Genomic DNA, 21,375 nt, shown 5'->3' with positions numbered 1-21,375 from the left:
GCCATTCATTTGTAATAGCAGCATTTAACAACCTGAGGCAGGAAATACTGTCTCAAAAATGTTTTAAATTAAAAGTTTTAATCCCTGCAACAGGCAAGTATTTGAGTAACTGAGAGATGAATGATATTGTTATTATTTTTACACCAATTTATTTTATTATTATTTTTTGTTTTGTGTGTGTGTGTGTGTATTTGTGTTACTGTTAAGTATCTTTATCATCCCTTGATTAGGGTTGATAGAGGCTTGGCATTCTATGTTTGTTCTTGAGTCCTATGTTACAGGTAGTATGTGCTGTTAATTACTGAGCCTGAGTTTTCAGCATCTTGGTTAGGTTCTTAGAGCCACATAGAAGGCATTTTAAAAGTGTTTTATTTTTATTTTATGCACATTGGTATTCTGCCTACATGTATATCTGTGTGAGGGTGTTGGTTCCCCTGGAACTGGAATTACAGATAGTTATGAGGTACCATATTGGTGCTGGGAATTGAACCTAGGTCCTTTGGTTAAGAATAGCCAGTGCTTTTAACCACTGAGCCATCTCTCCAGCCTCATACAGGGCATTTTTATTATTGTAGCAGAAAGTTAGAGTCAGCATTTTTGGCAAGGGTACTTCACAGACAATGGTTTTGTAATATGCCATATCAGAAGAGACACAGGATCTGGTTACCCTTCTTCTAAGAATGTTAAGAAAAACTTCTAAGAAGTTTTTTAACTAGTTGTAGTGGCTCATGCCTTTAACCCCAGTACTTAGAGGCCAGCCTGGTGTACTGATAATTCCAGGACAGACAGACATGGCTGCATAGAGATCCTATCTCCAAAAAATAAAAAAAAAATTAACTTTGACTTTTGCACTGAAGTTTATAATGATCAACTACAAATACAGTTTTTGTTCTTTTGAGATCTTTGATTTCTTTTTTTTTTTCTAAAAGATTTATTTTTATTATTTTTAATTATATGTCTGAGTGTGAGAATGTGCCCATCAGTGTGGGCACCTCAGGAGGGCAGAGGCCTAGGATTCCCTGGAGCTAGAAGAGTTACAGGCAGTTGTGAGCCACCTAAGAAAAGTGTCCCAACAACTGAAGGAGGACTCAACCACTGAGCCATCTCTCCAGCCCGAGATGTTTGATTTCTTTTCTTGCCTTGTTGCATTGGATACATTTTTATTTAAATATTAAGTAATAATGTATAGTTATTACTTGGTTATTAGTAATTATTGCTCCTTTGTTTTCTCATTTACTCTGTTAATGTAATGAATACTACTGGTTTATTTTTATTTCTTTTCTAATGTCATACCTTAAATTTTTAGCTAGAATAAATAAACTTCATTTGCTTTATCGTGATTGTTTTATACTTTGCTGGGTTGAATTGTTCCTAATTTGTTAATTATTCACTCTTGTTAATGATGTACACTTGCGTTCTTGAAGAATATTGGTCTCTGGTTTTCATACATTGTCTTTGATTCTGCTGTTGGCATAATGGTGGATTTGGTTTCTCTGTGTCCTTCGGATATAGGTCTTGTTTTCTTTAATAGTATCCAGTTAGATGTCCCAGACTTTTCAAAAAAAAAAAAAAAACTATTCAAAATGTTCTTTATCAGAAACTTCTGTGAAAAAAAATCACTGCCATTTTTTTTTTTTTTTTTTTTTTTTTTTTTTGAGACAGGGTTTCTCTGTGTAGCTCTGGCTGTCCTGGAACTCACTCTGTAGACCAGGCTGGTCTCGGACTCAGAAATCTACCTGCCTCTGCCTCCCAAGTGCTGGGATTAAAGGCGTGCACCACCACTGCCCGGCTCACTGCCATTTTTAAAAAAACGTTTTATTAGGTTTATTTATTGAGGTGGGCATGCACACAAAGCAGTGAGTATGTGGAGATCAGAAGACTGCCTATAGGAGTTGATTCTTGCCTTCCATGTGGCTTTTCAGGATTGAATCAGGTGGTTAGCCTGTGCTACTGTTCTGTTGGTAGCTTTGATTTAGCTAACAAATAAGGCTCCCAGAATTAAAGAAAACTTACTACTGAATTTAAAATTCCATAATCAATTACTTTATGAAGTAATTTCTTTGTTTAAAAAGAAGTTAAAAAATACATATAGATCTTAGAGCCTACAAGATTATTAGATTAAATCCTTCATGCCTGAAGAAAAGGTTGTTTTAAGCATTTCTTTTCCCTTTCTAGTTAAGTGATTTCTCCTGTAGTGCCAAATACTGGGAGAACCTAGGCAGGCCCATTTGTCAGTCAACTCTAGCACTTTTTAGACTAATCAGTTACTATAGTATTGTAATTAATAACTAAGCTTGGGCAAGCCATTCTTAACAGTTACTAAGTGTGAAATAACAGATACATTTACAAATGAAGACATTTGAAATAACCTTATACTTTTTATCTTAAACTAGGTTTATTGAGAAGCCTCGATAGCCATGATATAAGTTAATTAGCTATTTGATCACAGACCTATTAAGTGAATATCTGTTGATTTAGAATTCTTTTAGAAGATATATTCTATATGCATGAGTGTTTTGCCTGCATATATATATGTTTGTGTACCATATATATGCCTAGTGCCTGAAGAGGTCAGAAAAAGGCACGAGGTTCTTTGGAGCTGGAGCTAAATATGGTTGTGAGTTACCACATGAGTTTTGTGAATTGAGCCCAAGTCCTCTGCAAGAGCCAATGCTCCTTAACCATCATGCTATCTCTCCAGTTCTGCAAATTGGCTTTTATGAATTGTTCTGTATGGTTTTATGCTTAAGATCACTGAACAAGTGAATTCAAATCATCCTATTTTTAGGGTTGCATATGAAAAACCAATGATCTCATATGTCTCAAAATCTTACTTTATATGCTTTCTATAATAGTGTACATTAACATAAGTAACTAAATCTTCTTTTTTTTTTTTTTTTTAAAACTTTTCAGGCATAAAAGTCTCAAAACAAGAAATACTGGGCAACAAGGACAGACACCATCTTTAGGGCAGCAACAGCAAGTACTTCCTAAGCACAAGACCAATGAGAAGCAAGAAAAGAGTGAGAAGCCTCAAAAGCGCCCCTTGACACCTTTTCACCATCGTGTATCAATTAGTGATGATATTGGCATGGACACAGATTCAGCCAGCCAAAGACTTGTGATCTCTGCTGCAGATAGTCAAGTGAGATTTTCAAATATCCGAACTAATGATGTAGCAAAGACTCCTCAGATGCATGGCACTGAACTGGCAAATTCACCTCAGCCTCCCCCACTTAGTCCTCATCCATGTGATGTGGTTGATGAAGGAGTGACTAAAACACCTTCAACTCCCCAGAGTCAACATTTTTATCAAATGCCAACACCGGATCCCTTGGTTCCTACCAAACCAATGGAAGATAGGATAGACAGTTTGTCCCAGTCTTTCCCACCTCCATTTCAGGAAGCGGTAGAACCTACCGTGTATGTTGGTACAGCAGTAAGCTTGGAAGAAGATGAAGCTAATGTAGCCTGGAAGTATTACAAAGTCCCAAAGAAAAAAGATGTAGAATTTTTACCACCTCAACTTCCAAATGATAAATTCAAGGATGATCCAGTTGGACCTTTTGGACAGGAAAGTGTAACTTCAGTTACAGAGTATGTATTTTTTGTTTTTAATAGTCGCTACTATAAGTTAAGAGTAAAAGGTGATGTAACTTCTTAATGCTGGGACTCTAGGCTTGGTTGTAGGATAGGAATTATAAAAACACATTCTGGGTATTAAATTTGAATAACTTCTTTAGTATGTTTATCTCTGAAGGAAACTTTTCATTATTTAAAAAAAAAACATTAGCCACAAAAATGTGGAGAGAATAATATGTAAAAGCTTCAGTGTCTGTCACCCAACTAAAGGGGTTGGTTGCCTATGACAAGATCCATCTCTTTTTCTAGTTCTCCTTTCACTGACCTGAATTTGGCACTTAGTTCTATCTGTGCCATAAGTCATAGAGACTTAGTTACCTTGTATAACTGCTTTGTGATCTTCTCTTACCAGTGGATCTGCTATAGTATCTCTATGTTCTGTTAGATGGACTTCATCTTTTATGTTTTTCTTGGCAACAAAGGTAACAGTGAGGGGAGTGGGTACACATTTGCTTGTGTAAGAATTTCTTTAGGGGACCTGGAGAGATGGCTCAGCAGTTAAGAGCACTGACTGCTCTTCTAAAGGTCCTGAGTTCAATTCCCAGCAACCACATGGTGGCTCACAACCATCTGTAATAGGATCCGATTCCCTCTTCTGGTGTGTCTGAAGACAGCTACAATGTACTCATATAAATAAAATAAATAAATCTTTTTTTTTTAAAAGCGTTTCTTTAGGAAACACTTGTGAAAGAGGAATTGTCACACCTTGAGATTTGTCCCTTTTCAATGAAAGGTGTTAGAACCAGTTTGCTCTTGAAACAACCGGCTTACAGTTTATACCATCATAAGCCAGCAGACCATGAAAATACTGTTGGTTTGGGTTTCATTCTTATCAGTCCTTGGCATAAGACTATTTTAACTGCGTGAAGGATGGCAAGCCATTATTTTGATGCATGTTTATAGATTTCTAGTAATATTAAACACTATTTAAAATATTCATTGAACAGTTAGTGTTTTTCTTCTGTGAATTACCTGTCTAACTTTTAAGGTTTCCTTTTTCTTCTTTGTTTATTTTGGTCCTAGCCCTGTACTATTAAATGTAATGTAGATATCTCTCTATATCTAGTTTGCCATCTTTGTTCACTTAATATATGGCAAACTTTGGGTAGAACGTGGCTTTCTTTTGGGTCTTCCTTTACTTTATATATCGCTTGGAATACAGTCTTAGCCTATCTAATAAGGCCTTTTTATTTTTTATGTATAAATTTTTCTAAGTGTAAATCAACCAGCAAAACACCTTTATAAACATTTTAAAATTTATTATGAATATGGATATTTTGCCTGCATATTTGTGTTTGTACCTCATGTGTTTTTGATGACGTCACAGCCCGGAGGAGGCTGTTGTGTCTTCTGGAACTGGAGTTGCAGACAATTGTGACCTGCCCTGTGGATAATGGGAATTGAACTCCTGTGCTCTGAAAGAGCAGCCAGTGTTTATTGGCCATCTCTCCACCCCACTATTAATCTTAATGTTACATGATATATTAGATTTTATTAGTTGTTTAAGATTGCACACATCCTCCTTTTTCTTTTTGTTTTACCTGTAGTACTGGGCATCAAATCCAGTGCTGGGGGAATGCCAGGCAAGCAGTCTGTTACTGAGCAACAGCCCCAGTGCTTGGTGTTTTTTTGTTTGTTTGTTTGTTTGTTTGCTTGCTTGCTTTTTTTTTTGTTTTGCTTTGGTTTTTTTTTTAGTTTGCTTTGCTTTATGTGCATGGAACATTTCAGCCTACAACACATGCACAGCTAGTACTTTTAGAAGCCTTTGGATCCTAAGGTTGTGACCCTCTATGTGGGTATTGGCAGTTGATCACAGATCCTCTGTAACACTGAGAAGAGGGAGTAGCACCTAGAGCTGGCTTCACATTCAGGAAAGAATGGTTCATTTCTTCCTTGTGGCCTCGGGTGCTCTACACAGTCAGAGAAACTTGTCTGGTAACAAACTGTAGAAGCAGTGCCTGGAAATGTAGTCTTTTAAAGAAGTTAAATACGAAGGAATGTGTTTCTTTCTCCATTTTCATACCCATATGTCATCATCCTTTGTCGCTAGCTCCTCACAACTGCCCTTCTCTGTGCTCTCCATCTGTGGCTGGTTCCCTTTCTGTAGATAGTATCCTCTCATTGTTTCTATTTTTTAAATCATGTATTTTATTACTCTTTTTTAAACTTTTTTCCCTTAAGATCTTTCTTACCTCATGATCTTTTTAGCTTTATGACCTATACATACATATACATAAATGAATATACACATATATGTATATACTTGTGTGTGTGTTTGTTCCATATGTAAGTTCCTCTCTAAGCCTGGCTTATTTTGCTTAACATAATGATTTCTAGTTCTATCCATTTTCCTGCAAATGTCATGATTTCGTTTTCTTTAATGTGTGTATAAAATTTCGTTTGTACTATACTTTATTCATTGGTGGATGTGTAAGCTTCCATCATTCACTAGGTTTTGTTTAGTAATGATTCTGCTATAAACACACTCGAGTATCTTGATGGATCATATGGTTGCTCTACTTTTAGTTTTTTTGAGGAACCTTTATGAGATTTCCATCATGCTTATACTACAAGTGAGTAAGTGTTCGTTTCCCCATTTCCTCGCCAGCATTTGTTGTCCCTCCCCACTGTTTTTGGGTAGCCATTCTGACTAGAGTGAGATAGGATCTTGAATTTGCATTCTTGAATTGCTAAGCAACGTTCACCCCATCTTCTACTTGCTTTCTGATTTAGCTACAATATTTTCCTTTTAAAAAAAAAGAGAGGTCAGGCTCATGTCTCACGGTTGTTCAGATTACATTAGAGAAGCAGAGAACCATTTACTTTTTTATCATTTAGTGTTGGTATTAGACTGGGTCATAGTTATGCTTGAGAGTTGTTGGGAATTTTTATGATTATTCTGTCCAAGTTATGGTCTGTCTTCATTCTACCAAATCACTGCCTCTCCTATATAGTATTTTTTAAAATTTGTTGCTAATACATTTTTATATCTGAAGTTATGTATTTGTTAATGTAATCCTTTCCTTGTTAAAATGCAAGCTCTACAAGGGCAAGTACTCCTGTTTACTACTCTACCTCTCTTAGCACAGGAACACACAGGGAAGAACACACAGGGTACACAGGCAGACATGCACCTAGAGTAATCCCGTGCACACTGGAAAGATCCCACAGATACTTGGATGAATCAGATGACAGTATGGCTAGACACTTTACTATTCTACAACTTTTTTTCCTTTTCAGGTTGGATTGTCTTACTTATTGTAGAAATGTAGTGATATGAATAATTTTATGTCAGAAAACTTTAGGAATGAGTTTTTATGGGCACATTATATTCATAAGATCCAAGAATTTTGGCCACATGTGTTGGTTGCTTGATCTTACAACATTTAACCTCAGAAGCTGTTAAAAAGTTACCTGACATTTTTCTCATTGAATACAAATGAGAAGAAGCATAAGGTAGAAAAACAGCATGCTGAGTAGACTGGTCATAGTTATGTGAGGTCAGGATGGAACAGATCTTTACTTCTGCCTAGTTCTGGCTTCACATGCCCCTCAGTCATAAAAAAGGGAAAAACAAACAAAAAGCTTGAATAAAAGGTTTGCTGTTGGTTTTATTTAAGCAAATTTAATTTTTTTTTATTTTGTGGAATTGTATGTCTTCTTTTGTTGTTGTTATACCAAATAGAAAACTTTTTAATAGAAATAGAAAAACCAAATAGAATTCCTTTTTAGTTCTAAGCCTTGTTTTTGTAGCACAATGATAGATATCACATGAGTCCTACAACAAGTTGTGTTTCTATGTCAACTCAGAAGCATTTATGAAATATAACAGTTTTGCACTTGGTAGATTAGTAGTAGGGAGCAAACGATTGATGTGTCAGTGGTGCCTTGTGGCTCTCTCCTTTTCCCTGGCATCACTGGAATGACAGGAATTCTCAGGTGGCATTGGCCAGTGTCCACTTTTGGTTGTCAGAGCTAAAGGTGTGTTTCGGACATCTGGTAGGTAGAGATTAGAGATGCTGCTAAGTAGCTTTTAAGTGTACATGATAGTATCCCACAACAAAAATGTATGTAGGACAAAGTGCTGTTTTACCTTAATGTGTCTTAAAAGATCCTTTATTTAAAGAACTGGCAAATAGTAAGTCACATACCAAAACTACATCAGGCTTAAAGTCTGTGTACAACTTAATGCACTTATATACAGTTAAAATCAGCATAAAATACATTTCATAATTAACTTTTATAGAATTTTGACCCCTAAAACTGTTGTCAAATTAAATGGTACAAATGTATGTAGCAATTAGGTTCTTTAGAATTGTACTATCTGTCTGGGCAGTGGTGGTGCATGCCTTTAACCTCAGCACTCTGGAGGCAGAGGCACATGAATCACACATAAATCTCTGAATATGAGGCCAGCCTGGTCTGCAGTGTAAGTTCCAGGACAGTCAAGGCTTCACAATGAAATCTTGTCTTGGAAAAACAAAACAAACAAAAAAAGAGAGAGAGACACAGATGGGGGAGGGGAGATGGAGATAGTGATAGTTAGTTAGTTGTACTTTTTAGTCCCCCAAACCACTTGTGAAATATCTGGCTTGGTCATTGAAACCCACATCTTTTTAGAAGGACTTGATAATTCAGTACCTGGTATTAATACTTTTAGTTGATAGTTTGAAAGTTTAGAAGCACATTTATCTCATTATAGGAAGTGGCAAACAATAGAGACAGATGGTGTCCCTTACTGAAAGGTTTGTGATTCACTATTATGATTCACTATTATGTTCTTTTGATTGCATCTCAACAACCTAATTTTTTTGGATGAGTTGTTAACACAGACTCTATTCTATGCAGTTCTGACTGTCCTGGAACTTACCAGGTTGGTCTTGAACTCATAGAGATCTATCTACCTGCTTCTGCCTCTGGGAGTGCTGGGATTAAAAGCTTATGCCACAACTCCTGACCTCTTAATGATATCTCTTTGTAGGAACATAGAAACTCTTATTTATTTATTTATTTATTTATTTATTTATTTATTGCCTTTTGAGACAGGGTTTCTTTGTGTAGCTGGTATTCCTGGAACTGTATACCAGGCTGACCTCAAATTCAGAGATCCACCTGCCTCTGCCTCCCAAGTGCTGGGATTAAAGGTGTGTTCCTCTACCACCTTGTAGTTTTGATGTTTTTAAGCAGCTTAAGACTGCAAATGATTTGTCTTTACTAGGGAATTAGGAACAAGAAGAATAGGAAGAAATATGGGATGTTATAGACGAAGTTGTTTTTCAAAATAGAAGTGCCTTGAAACAACTGATAAATTTAAAAAGTAAGATCTTAGTGAATGGTTAATGTCTGTTTAAGTAATGACATCCTTATAAAGGAAGGGGAAATATGAATATCGTGATAGAAGAGAGTCTCTAGATACTGTAACTGCCGTTTCTTTTGTAACGGCCGTCGGGTTCTGCTACTTTGTAAAGGCCGGCCGGTTCTGCTGCTCCGGTCCGCAGGCCAGGGTCTAGCAAGAGAGAGAGTGGGGACGGAGGAAGGGGAAAAAAGGGGCGAGAGACGCAAAAGATAGATACAAGACAGAGTCTGGTGGCGTCTCTTCAAGTCTCTTCTTTATTCTCCTCTCTTCTTACTATATTCTCACTCCTTCAGTCTCCTGACACCTCTCACTTTCTCACTCCTTCCTCTACTTCCTACTTCCTACTACCTCCTACTACTCACTACCTCCTACTTTCTACCTCCTACTCCTCACTCCTCAATAGAAAGGAAATCCGGGTATTTATACCCTTTACCACGTGACTTGCCCTCGTGGACAATCTCAACTGAAGCCACTACATCACGTGCCTTGTAGCCATGGATACCAGGAGCACCTGGCAGCTGGGGGCACTAAACAGTGTAACAAGATGTTTATCAGAGTGTGCTCAGCTATTGCAGGCTGTTGAAACAAGTCTCTTTTCAGAGTATATGGCTCGAGATGGCTGTAAAGATGATAGCCACTTTTGGCTAAGAGTCGGCTCCCAACAAGATACCTTATAAACTTTAGATCTTAGGTATACGGTATGTGCATGAATACATGATCTTATACATTGTGGTTTTTGGTCATTAATTAAATGACATAAACAGTACCTGTTTTCCTGGAGAGGGATCAACATACTCTTGATCTGTCTTTCTGTCCTTTATGACTTTAGCTATGTGTGTATAAGACATGGACACTGCAGAAGTATGACTTCAGAAGTATGAAATGCCAGCAATTTGTAATGTGTTAATAAATAACACGTGAGATATAGACAGTACAGGGAAGGAATTCATCTGAAGAATTATTTTCTTTTTGAGTATTGCTTTTTATAGGTCTGTGCCTTCATGGATAATTATCAGTTGGATAAGCTTAAAATTTCTGTTTCCATTTGGTGTCAAGAGTTGATGTTTACTGTTGGAGCTTCAGTGTGGCACTATGCCCCATAGGTGGGTGTGGATACAAGAGAGCTGTGGATAAACTCAGAAGGGTGCTTGCTTGGTAGCATGCTTGAAGCTGGGTTCAATCCTCAGCACTGCATTAAAAACAATCAAGTGTGGTGGTGTACATGTGCAATCTTAACACTTGGGAGGGAGATGTAAGCCAGAAGATAAGGAATTCACAGTGTCCTTGAATTCATAGAGAATTGGAGGCTAATCTAGGCCCTGAGACAGAATGGATAAGTGAGGGGAGAAGCATTGATCTTTATCTTCTACTGTTTTCCTTTGGTTAAATTGGATATCAGATCTCCCTGGGACTGGAGTTAGAGATGGTTGTGAGCTTTCTTGTGGGTGCTGGGGACCAAACCCATAACCTGTTGAAGAGCAGCCTTAAGCTGCAGTGCTCTTGACACCTGAGTCATCACTTGAGCCGCCCAGTATTCTAGTTTTAATAGTTTTGGCTGCTTAACTAGTACAGAATAATACAGTTCATTATTTCTCAGTAAAACTGCATTCTTATACTTTCATGCATAGTACTTTGTAAAACTTTTTCATGAGCTATACTGAATTATGATTCCTTTTCTAATCTGTCGGAGTTTATTAGGGAAAGTTGGGGATATATAGTAGTATAGCATATCCCATATGCAAGTTGTATACATCTGCAGTGAGTATCTTTATTCTTCCGAGTTATTTTCAATTTGCTAGTTATGATTGAAACTGTTTTAGAATAAAGGCCAATGACTTTTTAAATTGTATAGGTTATTTAGTTTGGTTTTTTTTTTTTTTTTTTTTTTTGGAGACAAAGAAAGTCTTGGTACCTTTGAACCTGCCTACCTCTTTTCTTTCTTTGCCTCTTGTCTCCTGAGTACTAGTATTATGTGTGTGCTCTGCCATCTTTGGTCTAGGGATTTAAAAGTTAAAGATAGCCTTTGTTCAGTGCACATCTTTAATTCTAGTAATTGGTAGGCAGAGGCAGGCGAATCTCTGTGAGTTTGAACACAGCCTGGTCTACATGGCATGTTCCAGAACAGCCAGGGCTACATAGAGAGACCCCTGGCTCAAAACAAACTAACAAACCAAAAAATTTAAAGATAGAAAAATTCATACCAAGAAACATGGTTTTGATATTTTAAAAATGGATTTAGCATGTTTTAATGGAATTTGTAGATGCTTAAAAACAATCTACTTGTATTTAGATGGTGTTTCTAAACCCTGAGCAAAGAAAATTTGCTTGAGCCTAGCTCTTCATATTTTCTTCTATAGTTAGGATACATTAGAATTTTTAAATAATAGTCATCAGAAGAAAGAACTCCTGTGTTATATTAGATCCACCAGATATTTATTGTATGTATTTAGTTATAAAATGCATTATTTGATCTCTGAAAATAGTAATTTTGAATGTTTTTGTTTCATAGAAAGAAGCCTGTGATGAAATAAACTTGTTTTCATTTTACTGTACTCAAACCTTTTAAGAATTCTGTTTGCTATTTATTTTAATGCAATAAAATTATACTTTTGACAGCTCAACGATGGTTTCTGAATATGGAGATGGTACTAGGGCTAGTACCATTTAAAGAAAGAGAGATTTTGAGATACTCAGTTCTTCTGTTTTTAACATTTCCTTCTTTAGCTTATCTCCTATAATTGTCAATGCATATTGTCAAACCTTGTCTGGAAGAATTCTTTTGAATAAAGGCATAAATGTTTTATATGGGTGCATACCAAGAGAGTATGCTGTTATCTTAGTGAAAGGAAGGAGATGCAATAATGAAAACTATACAGGCAATTTATTGCCTGGTTTGGGCTTTTCAATGCTTCCTGTTATTATTGTACCTGATCTTCCAGTTTGTTTTTAGTTTTGTATCTAATTGAAATTATCTTTGTAGTTAGTAATTTGACTATGTGTGAAAGCTCCTTTTAGGAAAGGAGAGGTATTATTTATATTCAGAAAAGCTTCTGTGTACTATATATTTGGATAGAGACATGATGATTTGTTTAAATCTGGCACTTTAGAAATTTTACTAAGATTTTAATATAGAATGTTTAATGTTATTTTATATCAGCTTTATTGTGACTTGATATTAATGAGTACATTTAAAATTTTTGCATATGCCAATGTCTCCAAGATCACTTCAATAAAATAAGAAAACATTGTCTTTTGGCAGTGCACTTGGTTTACTCTTCTTTACTTTTAATAGTGCTCTGTGCAGTATGTTCACTCCTTTTAATAATGTTACTGCACACCAGTTTAATAATTATGTATTTAAACAATGAGGCAGTCTTTTTGCTTCTACCAAAGGATGGCTTGATAAGAAAGAAGATTTGTTCACTTTCACAGATCTGTAGTGTCATTCAGTCTAGGTGCAAGGGATTTCGTTATCCTTTACCATCCGGGTAGGTATTAGAAGATGACTAGTTTAGCATTTAAGTTTTTAATCTGTATCTTTGGCACTAAGTGACTTTGGCACAAACTATTTGTTGCTATATAATTCTAATCACTTAGAGACCACTCACCCTCTATATCCATCATAGAAGGTTATTTTTACTAAAAAAGGGCATAATAAATTAAATACCATGTTAAAAAATATATTAGCATATTCAACAGTTTTTAGCAAAGTTATTCAAGGTCAAATGTGATAAGGTAGAGTTACTTTTCAGATATAAATATTTATCTGTTATAAAAAACTATCTTAATGAGTAATTAATATATCTCCATTGACAGTTGTGGCACAAGTGTGTTTTTATGAAACTGTAGACTTGGTATGTTAGTTTTGGGAATTTGCTTAGTATCTTTAGAATAGTAGTAATTGCTTGAGCATCTGATAAAACATTCAGGAAACACTGGCTTTTATATTGACGGACTCTATTTCACTCTGTAGGGAACCAAGTGGAGGCAGTGCTGGCTATTAATAATAGATTGAGGTTTGATGTCATTCATACAACTTACTGTCTGGGTAATAACTTCCTGATCCAAACTGTACATAACTTTTGTTTAAGTGTTCAGAGGAGATGATGAGTGGCATCAGTCCTTGGTTTTCCTTCCATGTTTGTTGAGGGTGTATGTATTTGAGATGAAATCTCATTCTGTAGCTCAGTCTGGCCCGAGTGCTGACATTGCCTATGTGATCCTGGCATCTCAGTGCTTTCTAATGTAAAAGAATGATTTACTTCACAATACAAGATACTTATGCTAATTATCATAGTTTTGTGCTTTGTTTACATCTCATTTATTATCAAATACTAATAACTACTTACCTTGAGTTTTAGCTTTCCTTCAGTATTAGAGACGATTCAGTGAACCAAGACAGGATTTCAGACTTTAGAGCTATTACTCTAATGAGAGTGAGAATGAGAGTTTGAAGGAGTAATGTAGTATATAATATGTTGGAAGATAACTGCCCCCAGAGGGTTTGGCTACAGTTTTAAATAGGTGGTTATAATGTGCAGAGAAGGTGACATTCAAACAAAGCACTGGAGGAAGTAAAGGAAATGGGGGGACTAACATTGCAAGCAGAAGGAATAGTCAGAATGGTGTATATCCTTGTGAGGAACATCAAGGAAGCCCCTGGAAACAGAGGGTATGTAGTTGAAGCAGATGAAATTGGAGAGGAAAAGAAGAGTGAAACCGTGGGAGATTTGCTTGGTTATTACAGGTTTTAGTGTTAGGGTTAAATAGTTTTTGCAGGATGTTGAAAATGTTCTGACTAGAAGCCTGGCCACCTTGTTCTAATAGGTTGACAACTTGAGGTTTGTAAACCTAAGAGAAAAGGAATTTTGAAGTTTGAAAGTGCTTTATTAACTGGAAGCTAATGATTTTGTATTCACATTCTGCTCTGGAATATAAACAGTGAACATTGCAGTTCAGAAGTATGGGTCCCAGGGTCTTCCTTGTTGTGGCTCCTCCCCTCTTTAGACTTAAAATCTAAGGCCTAGATTTCTTTGATATATTAGCTTCCTCTTGTTTGTCATTTGAATTTCTCTGCTGTCCTTCTCTGGTTTTGAGTGCCTTTGTTGTCTTATTAGAGTATGAGTGGAAATACACTTTTCTTTTTTTTTTTAAATCACTGTTTCCAACCAGGAGACTGGTCATATACAAATTGATCTTCCATTGCAACAGGAAGAAAACTGAGTTCCTTTTTTGCCTGGTGCTTTTATTTTGTTTTGATGACCTCATTACTAAGAGTAAAAATGTTACTTTCATGAAGTAGGAACAAGGCCTTAAAATTTCGATCTTAAAATGTATCCTTTGCAAAGAAGCAAAGGATATTTTCCTTGTACAAATTGTATGAAAGTATCTTGTCTATGAAACTCCCACCTTGATAATTACTTCAACTTGTGTAGTTGAACATTTCTTCTCAGTACTAGGCTTTGGACAAGTCACTATACTTGTGAACTTGAGAACACAGCACGTGACTAAAAAGCAGCTTGTTCTGGTGGAAGGACAATATGGTAGAATCGGGTTTTAGTTTCATCTTTCTGTTGTTAAAATTGAGGTTGTAATAAATCATATGGCTTCACTTCCATTTGTAAAATTGGGAATTACAGGATAAATACTAGGAGTAATTCTAAAAACAATACTTAAAGTTGTTTTAGAATTTTCAAATGCTTGTTTGGATAACACATACTAATTTTCTATGTTTTCTATGCAGGTTAATGGTGCAGTGTAAGAAGCCTTTAAAAGTTTCTGATGAAATAGTCCAGCAATATCAGATTAAAAATCAGTATCTTTCAGCAATAGCATCTGATACAGAACAAGAACCTAAAATTGATCCATATGCATTTGTTGAAGGAGATGAGGAATTCATTTTTACTGATAAAAAGGATAGACAAAATAGCGAGAGAGAAGCTGGGAAGAAACACAAGGTGAGTAGCAGAGATCCTAGTTTATCAGTATGCACACTGCAGTGTGCCTGCACATTTGATGCCACACTCGGGCACTGCTTACTTTGTTTTTGGTGGTATTAGTCATTGAACCTAGGGCCTTGGCAATGCTAGACAAGCACTCTGTTATCACTGAGCTGTATGTCCAGCCCAACTCATTTATTCTTTTAGAATAGAAAGATTGATGATATTTATGTAGATAGGTTTATGTTACCATGGGTAAGTCAGGTATGTGACACACTTTGACTTAGTTTCTGATGACGGAAAGATTATTGTGTTTTCATATTGGATGAGGAGTATATTATCTTTGGTCAGAATTAGAACATTTAAGTACTCTGTTTTGGTGCTAGGTTTATAAAATATGGTATATTTTTTGAGTATGTGATTTAGCAAGACTTTCTTCTTAAAAGCAAAAAACTTAAAGGATGGGTAATGAAAACACTCATCTGGGGCTGATGAGATGGCGGAGTGAATAAAGACACCTACTTCCTAGCCTGGGAGTCTTGAGTTTGATCCCTGGGTCCTACATGATGGAAAAAGACATCTCCTTTAAGTTGTTCTTTGAGCTCCATACTCATGGTGTAGCATAGACACACACACATATACACACACACACATACACACATACACACACACACACACACAAACGCTCAAACATATTGTAATTAAGACTTTGCATATGATTAAAGTTTTAACATTAGGCACTCAAGGATCTGTTAGGCAATAAATAACTTAAGAATTTGGCAGTAAATGTAAAATACAAGCATTGAAAACTAAATGTATTAAATGACCCAGTGTTTACTACAAAACTTCACAGAGTAGTTTCACAGAGTTTTACTTAACTGTATTATATGCCAGTTACTTAGTCTTATCTGTTTGTAAATATGAAACCAGTAGTATCTGGGAAGGGTATATTTACAATTCAAACTCAACACAGACTTGGAAAATCTATACTGTGTCAAAAGTTCCAGTTCACACCATCAGTCATGATTCCTGTGGCAGATTCCTTAGCATCCTTGTGAATGAAATGATTGATCTGTAAGGTGAACATGCTAATTGTTTACTTTAGGAGTTAGTGATAGTTAAATATAATGACATACATATTTAGTCTTAGCACTCAAGAGGCTGAGGCACGAGGATCTCTCTGAATCTAAGACTAGCCTGGTCTACATGGCAAGTTCCTGGCCAGGCAGAGATCCTGTCTCAAAACAAAAACGCCAAGCTAACCAAACTTAAACAGTAAAAAAGAATGAGAAGGCAAGTATAGTGGTGTGTGGTTTCTAGTCTAGTGTATGGGAGACTGAGGCAGGAAAGGACAAATATGAGGGCAAGCCTGCATTAAACCTTGTTTCAAATGCAACTCCCTGACTCCAAAGCAACACAAGAATTAGTGGTAATGCATTTAGTACATTTATAAGAATGCTTGACACATAGCTGCTCAAGAATTGATAGGTTTTTATTGTTGGTAAAATGTAAAGCACTGCCTAATCTGTAACACTGTTTCAGGTGGAAGATGGGACATCTGCTGTCACAGTGTTATCACATGAAGAAGATGCTATGTCATTATTTAGTCCCTCTAAGCAAGGTAAAACTTCCTTCTAATCATGACTTATGCATTCATTCCAGTGATGATTTGAGTATGTGATTTAGGAAAATTACCTATTCCTTAAAAATCAAAATTTTATGAAGAATAGGTAATGAAAATACTCATCTGGGGCTGGTGAGATGGCTCTGTGGGTAAAGACACCTACTGCTTAGCCTGATGTGACAATGATGGATTTTTAAATAATCCTTTTTGCACAATTTATATTTCATGGGATTGTTAGATTTATTGTATTTGAAGAAGCAAGTTCAGATGATAGCAATTTTATTAGAAATTGAGCTGTATAACTTTTTGGTCTTTTGGCTAACTAAGACCAAGTATTATGGAGCATGGTGGTGCACGTCTTTCACTCTGGAGACAGAGGCAGGCAGATCTCTGAGTTCAAGTCTAGCCTGGTGTACAGAGTGAGTTCTAGGACAGCCAGGGCTACACAGAGAAACCTTGTCGCTGGGCAGTGGTGGCGCATACCTTTAATCCCAGCACTTGGGAGGCAGAGGCAGGTGGATTTCTGAGTTCGAGGCCAGCCTGGTCTACAGAGTGAGTTCCAGGACAGCCAGGACTACACAGAGAAACCCTGTCTCGAAAAACCAAAAAAAAAAAAAAAAAAAGAAAGAAAGAAAGAAAAAGAGAAACCTTGTCTTGGGAACCTTGTCTTTTTAACAGGTAGAAATAGGTCTGTGTAGTTAGATAAGGTTATTGCCTAATGGTTCTTCTGATCTGAAAACTCAATATTTAGGGTTTTTTTTGTGTTTATTTGTTTTTATTTTGTCTTATTTTAAGACAGTTTCTTTTCATGTAGTCCAAGCTGATCTCATTCCTGAGGTCTTGAGCACCTGAGTGTCACTGGGATTACAGGTGTGTGTCACCATACCTGGCCTGAAGAACTCAGTTTTTAAATTAAACTTCTAAAACTTTTTGATTCTTCTCATGGCTTGAGTGTGTAAGAGAACATTTTGTTTCTCCTCTTTTTCTTCTTCTTCCTCCTCTTTCTCCTCCTTCTCCTCTTCTTCCTCCCCCCCCCCTTCTTGGTTCATTTAGTTTTGTTTTTAGTTTTTTGTTGGCTTCTAACACTCTGTGTAGTGGAGGCTGCACTGCATTCAACTTCTTGTTCTAATGCATCTGCTTCCTAAGTACTGGGATTACATCATGTGCCACCATACCCAACCATGGATTCTTTTTCTGATGCTCTTAGTTCAGTGTTCAGGTGTTTGTTTGTTTTTGTTTTTTTGTTTTTTGTTTTTTTGAAACAGTTTCTCTGTGTAGTCCTGGCTGGCCTTGAACTCAGAGATCTGCCTTCCAGGATTAAAGGCGTGTGTCACCACTGCTTGTCAGTTGAGCGTATTTATATGTTCCAGACAATAGAGCTATAGTAGTCAAGAGTCCTTTGAAAGTATCCGACCTGTGTGAAGAAGGTATCTGTAATGTTTAAAGTTGATAAAAATGATATATCATATATATATATATTTATGATGTACAGTTTGTTGCTTTCTGTGGACATTTTAGAGTGCTAAGTCAAGCTATTTAATATGTATCATCTCATATAAGTACTTTTTTGAAATAAAAACACCAAAGATCGATTTTCTTTGTAATTAGCAGATTTTAAGCATATTATTAGCATTAGTATGTATAATATAAAATTAAGCTTTTGAATAGTCAGGTTATCTTTTGGTATGTGCTTTTTGAAGGCAACATTTTGTTTTAATATTTTGAGAATAAAGAAGTGAAAATAAGGAAAAAATTCCATATAAAGAAGGAGCAGGTAGTCTTTCATAAGGCAGCTTAGTGGCTCTAAGTATTGGTGGGTAACATCTTAGATTCTTTGATGAAGGGGTCCTTATCAAAATTCTAGTGGCATGTTGCACAGAGATAGAGTAAATAAAATCCTGGACTTCATATTGAGGCTCCAAAGAACTTTAGTTGCTGGTGAGGTACTGAGTAAAAAGACCAAAGCGCTGAGCCAGGTTTTGTGATGCATGGCTGTAGTTGCAGCATTCAGGAGTTGACAAAGGAGTTCATGAGTTTGAGATTAGTCAGTGCACATAGTGAGTCTCTTCTTACTTCCCCTCTACTCAATAAAAAGCTATTTATCAGCTGTGTCATTGGCACACACCTTTAATCTTGCCCAGCACTTGGGAAGCAGAGTAAGGCTCTTGAGTTCAAAGCCAGTCTGGTCTACAGAGTGAGTCCCAAGACAGCTGGGACCACACAGAGAATCCCTGTTCCTCCGCCTCCCCATTGGCTTACTATATTGTCTGACTTTAAAATATACTCTACAGCTAATAGTAGTGTAGCCCTGGCATTAAGGAAAAAAGACATAGGCCAGCAGAACAGAGTGGCTTGTCTAGAAGTAAGTCCATGCATTTGTGGTCAGAATGTCTGTGCTCTTAACAAAATAAACATGTAATAATTGTATGTGTGAGGTACAGACATACAATTATTTTACTACATGTATCCCACGTACGTTATCCAAATCAGGGTATCTAGTTTATTAGGAGCCTTAAAGTTCCTCTTCCCTACTGTTTTTTTTTTTTTTTTGCTTGTTTGTTTTTGTATGATTATAGGTCAAAATAGTTGATTCTGAAGTATAATCACTCCTCTGTGCTATAAGCAATAGAACCTATTTCTTCTATCCAATTCTATTTTGGTATCTTTTTTTTTTTTTTTTCTTCGAGACAGGGTTTCTCTGTGTAGTCCTGGCTGTCCTGGAACTCACTCTGTAGACCAGGCTGGCCTCGAACTCAGAAATCCACCTGTCTCTGCCTCCCAAGTGCTGGGATTAAAGGCGTGTACCACCACTGCCCGGCTTGGTATCTATTTTGTATCCTCTATTTTTTCCTCCTCTTTTTCCCCAACCACTAAGAATTATACACACAAAAAATAATAGTGGAAAAAAGCATGTCAAGCTTCTAGACAAGTAATAATACTCCACTATTATCTGTAAATACTGTTTTTTAGCAGATACTTAAAATGTATTCATCATACATAATTAGCTTCATATTCTGTGATTGTGTCATCTTTATTCAGATGCTTACATGCAACCTTATTTATTTAAATAAATCATTGCTTCAAAATGAAAAGATGGCTTGGCTTTTAAGTTGTTGGCTGAATAAGTCAGGAAATGTCAGGAAGTGTGATGGAGCCTACCTGTAATTCTAGCATGAGAGAAGAGGAGATAAGAAATTCCCAGAGAAAGTTGGATAGGTAGACTCACTGAATCAGTGAGCTCTAGGTTCAAAGGAGAGGCCATACTTAAATGTATTACTTAGGAAGCGGCTAAGGCAGATAACCCATGTCAACCTCTGGCTTCCACATTATACATAAAATATGTGCACAGGAACCTGTGAATCTATACGTATTCAATCACATCTCATAACGCACACAAAAAGAAAAAGTATGTGTTTAAGTCTACCATTCTAATAGCATTTATATTTTATGACCTATCTACAGAGCTTAACTATGGTATAGATTATGTAACTTTTGGAGCTTCCTAGGGAAAGTACTATTGTTTATTTACAACTTTATTTCTGAGAAAAAAAATTCAGATTTTAAGTAAGATACTAGGAATAATTTGTGTTCCATAGTTGTTGTTATGAACATTAGGCTTTCTGTCTTGTTTATATAAGTAGAATACTACTTGGCTAATAGTTGAGTTTTCAGTTTTTTTTTCTGATCATCATATGTAGATGCTCCACGCCCTACTAATCATGCCCGTCCTCCGTCAACCAGTTTGATTTATGACTCAGATCTGGCTGTGTCTTATACTGACCTTGATAACCTCTTCAATTCTGATGAAGATGAATTAACAGTGAGTATCCCATTAACGATTAGGATTAAATTAAATTTCATTGATTTCTTAACAGTTCAAGTTTTGGAAGTGATTTATGACTTTAGTACTAGCTCCAAACAGTAGGAAATATTTTATAAATTAGTTGATTTTACTCTCATGTTAGAATCACCTTAACGTGGTTTCCTATGAACCTTGATGTGGGTATGTTTGAAAGATAGATGATCAAGTTTAATTGAGCTCTGCCATGTAATTTTTTTTTCAGTCTTATAGAATGCTTTTTCTGTTACTTTGATCCTGTAGTTTGAGAAATGTCTCTGGAATTGAATTAGAGAATATTTAAGTAATTAACATTAGAACTTTACACTTTACCAATTTAATAAAAAATGCTAGTTCTTCTGAAATTGTTTGAGATGACTTCTATTACTACCAGACATAGACTTGAAAACAGTAAAGGAGAAAACAGTACTACTTCATTGTTCACACCTGTTTTCAGGGAAAGTTGAAGATAAAAGTAAAAACTTTAAATTTCCTAAAATATGATTTCCTAGAATGTCAGTTGTCTAGCAGTTAATGAATTGGGTGCTACAGCATCATAAAAGGCATTCCTTTTCCATCTACTTAAAAGTAGTTTAGGACCTGACTGACATATTTGGTGTTTGTTGTCTTATATAATATATCCTGTGAGGATATTTATCACACATGTTTGAACATATAAATCTATTACAGATATTGGTGCTGTCAGATATAGCTCTATGTGAATACTTCCTCTTTATCCTCCAGTGTAGTGCGTACTAGGGCACGTACACTTCACTGGGAAAAGAACTTTGAATATGGTTCATATAGACAGATCTTGTCTCTGCTAACATGCAGACAGGAGTTGTGGCTTTTTAGAGGTAAAAAAATTGTCATATATGTGTTTTACTTACAAAGTGTTTAAGGTGAGATGAAGAACACATATTCCTTCTAAAAACACTGGTAAGAGCTGGATGTAGTTGCACATGTCTTTAATCCT

The 21,375-nt window shown here is 36.2% G+C and overlaps 1 protein-coding gene across 1 annotated transcript in view; it reads left to right on the top strand.

The window, feature by feature from the left end:
• Window positions 1–21,375, top strand: part of Med13 (mediator complex subunit 13) — a 90,171-nt gene that overhangs the window by 35,155 nt on the left and 33,641 nt on the right. Inside the window, exons 9-12 of the mRNA XM_028772392.1 lie at window positions 2,914–3,597; window positions 14,742–14,955; window positions 16,480–16,558; window positions 20,260–20,381. Coding sequence (XP_028628225.1) covers window positions 2,914–3,597; window positions 14,742–14,955; window positions 16,480–16,558; window positions 20,260–20,381 — 1,099 coding nt within the window. The remainder of the gene's footprint in view (window positions 1–2,913; window positions 3,598–14,741; window positions 14,956–16,479; window positions 16,559–20,259; window positions 20,382–21,375) is intronic.

This window comes from Grammomys surdaster, unplaced genomic scaffold, assembly GCF_004785775.1.
Source record: "Grammomys surdaster isolate TR1022 unplaced genomic scaffold, NIH_TR_1.0 213, whole genome shotgun sequence".
Taxonomy (NCBI): domain Eukaryota; kingdom Metazoa; phylum Chordata; class Mammalia; order Rodentia; family Muridae; genus Grammomys; species Grammomys surdaster.
This window is presented reverse-complemented; position numbering and strand designations above follow the sequence as displayed.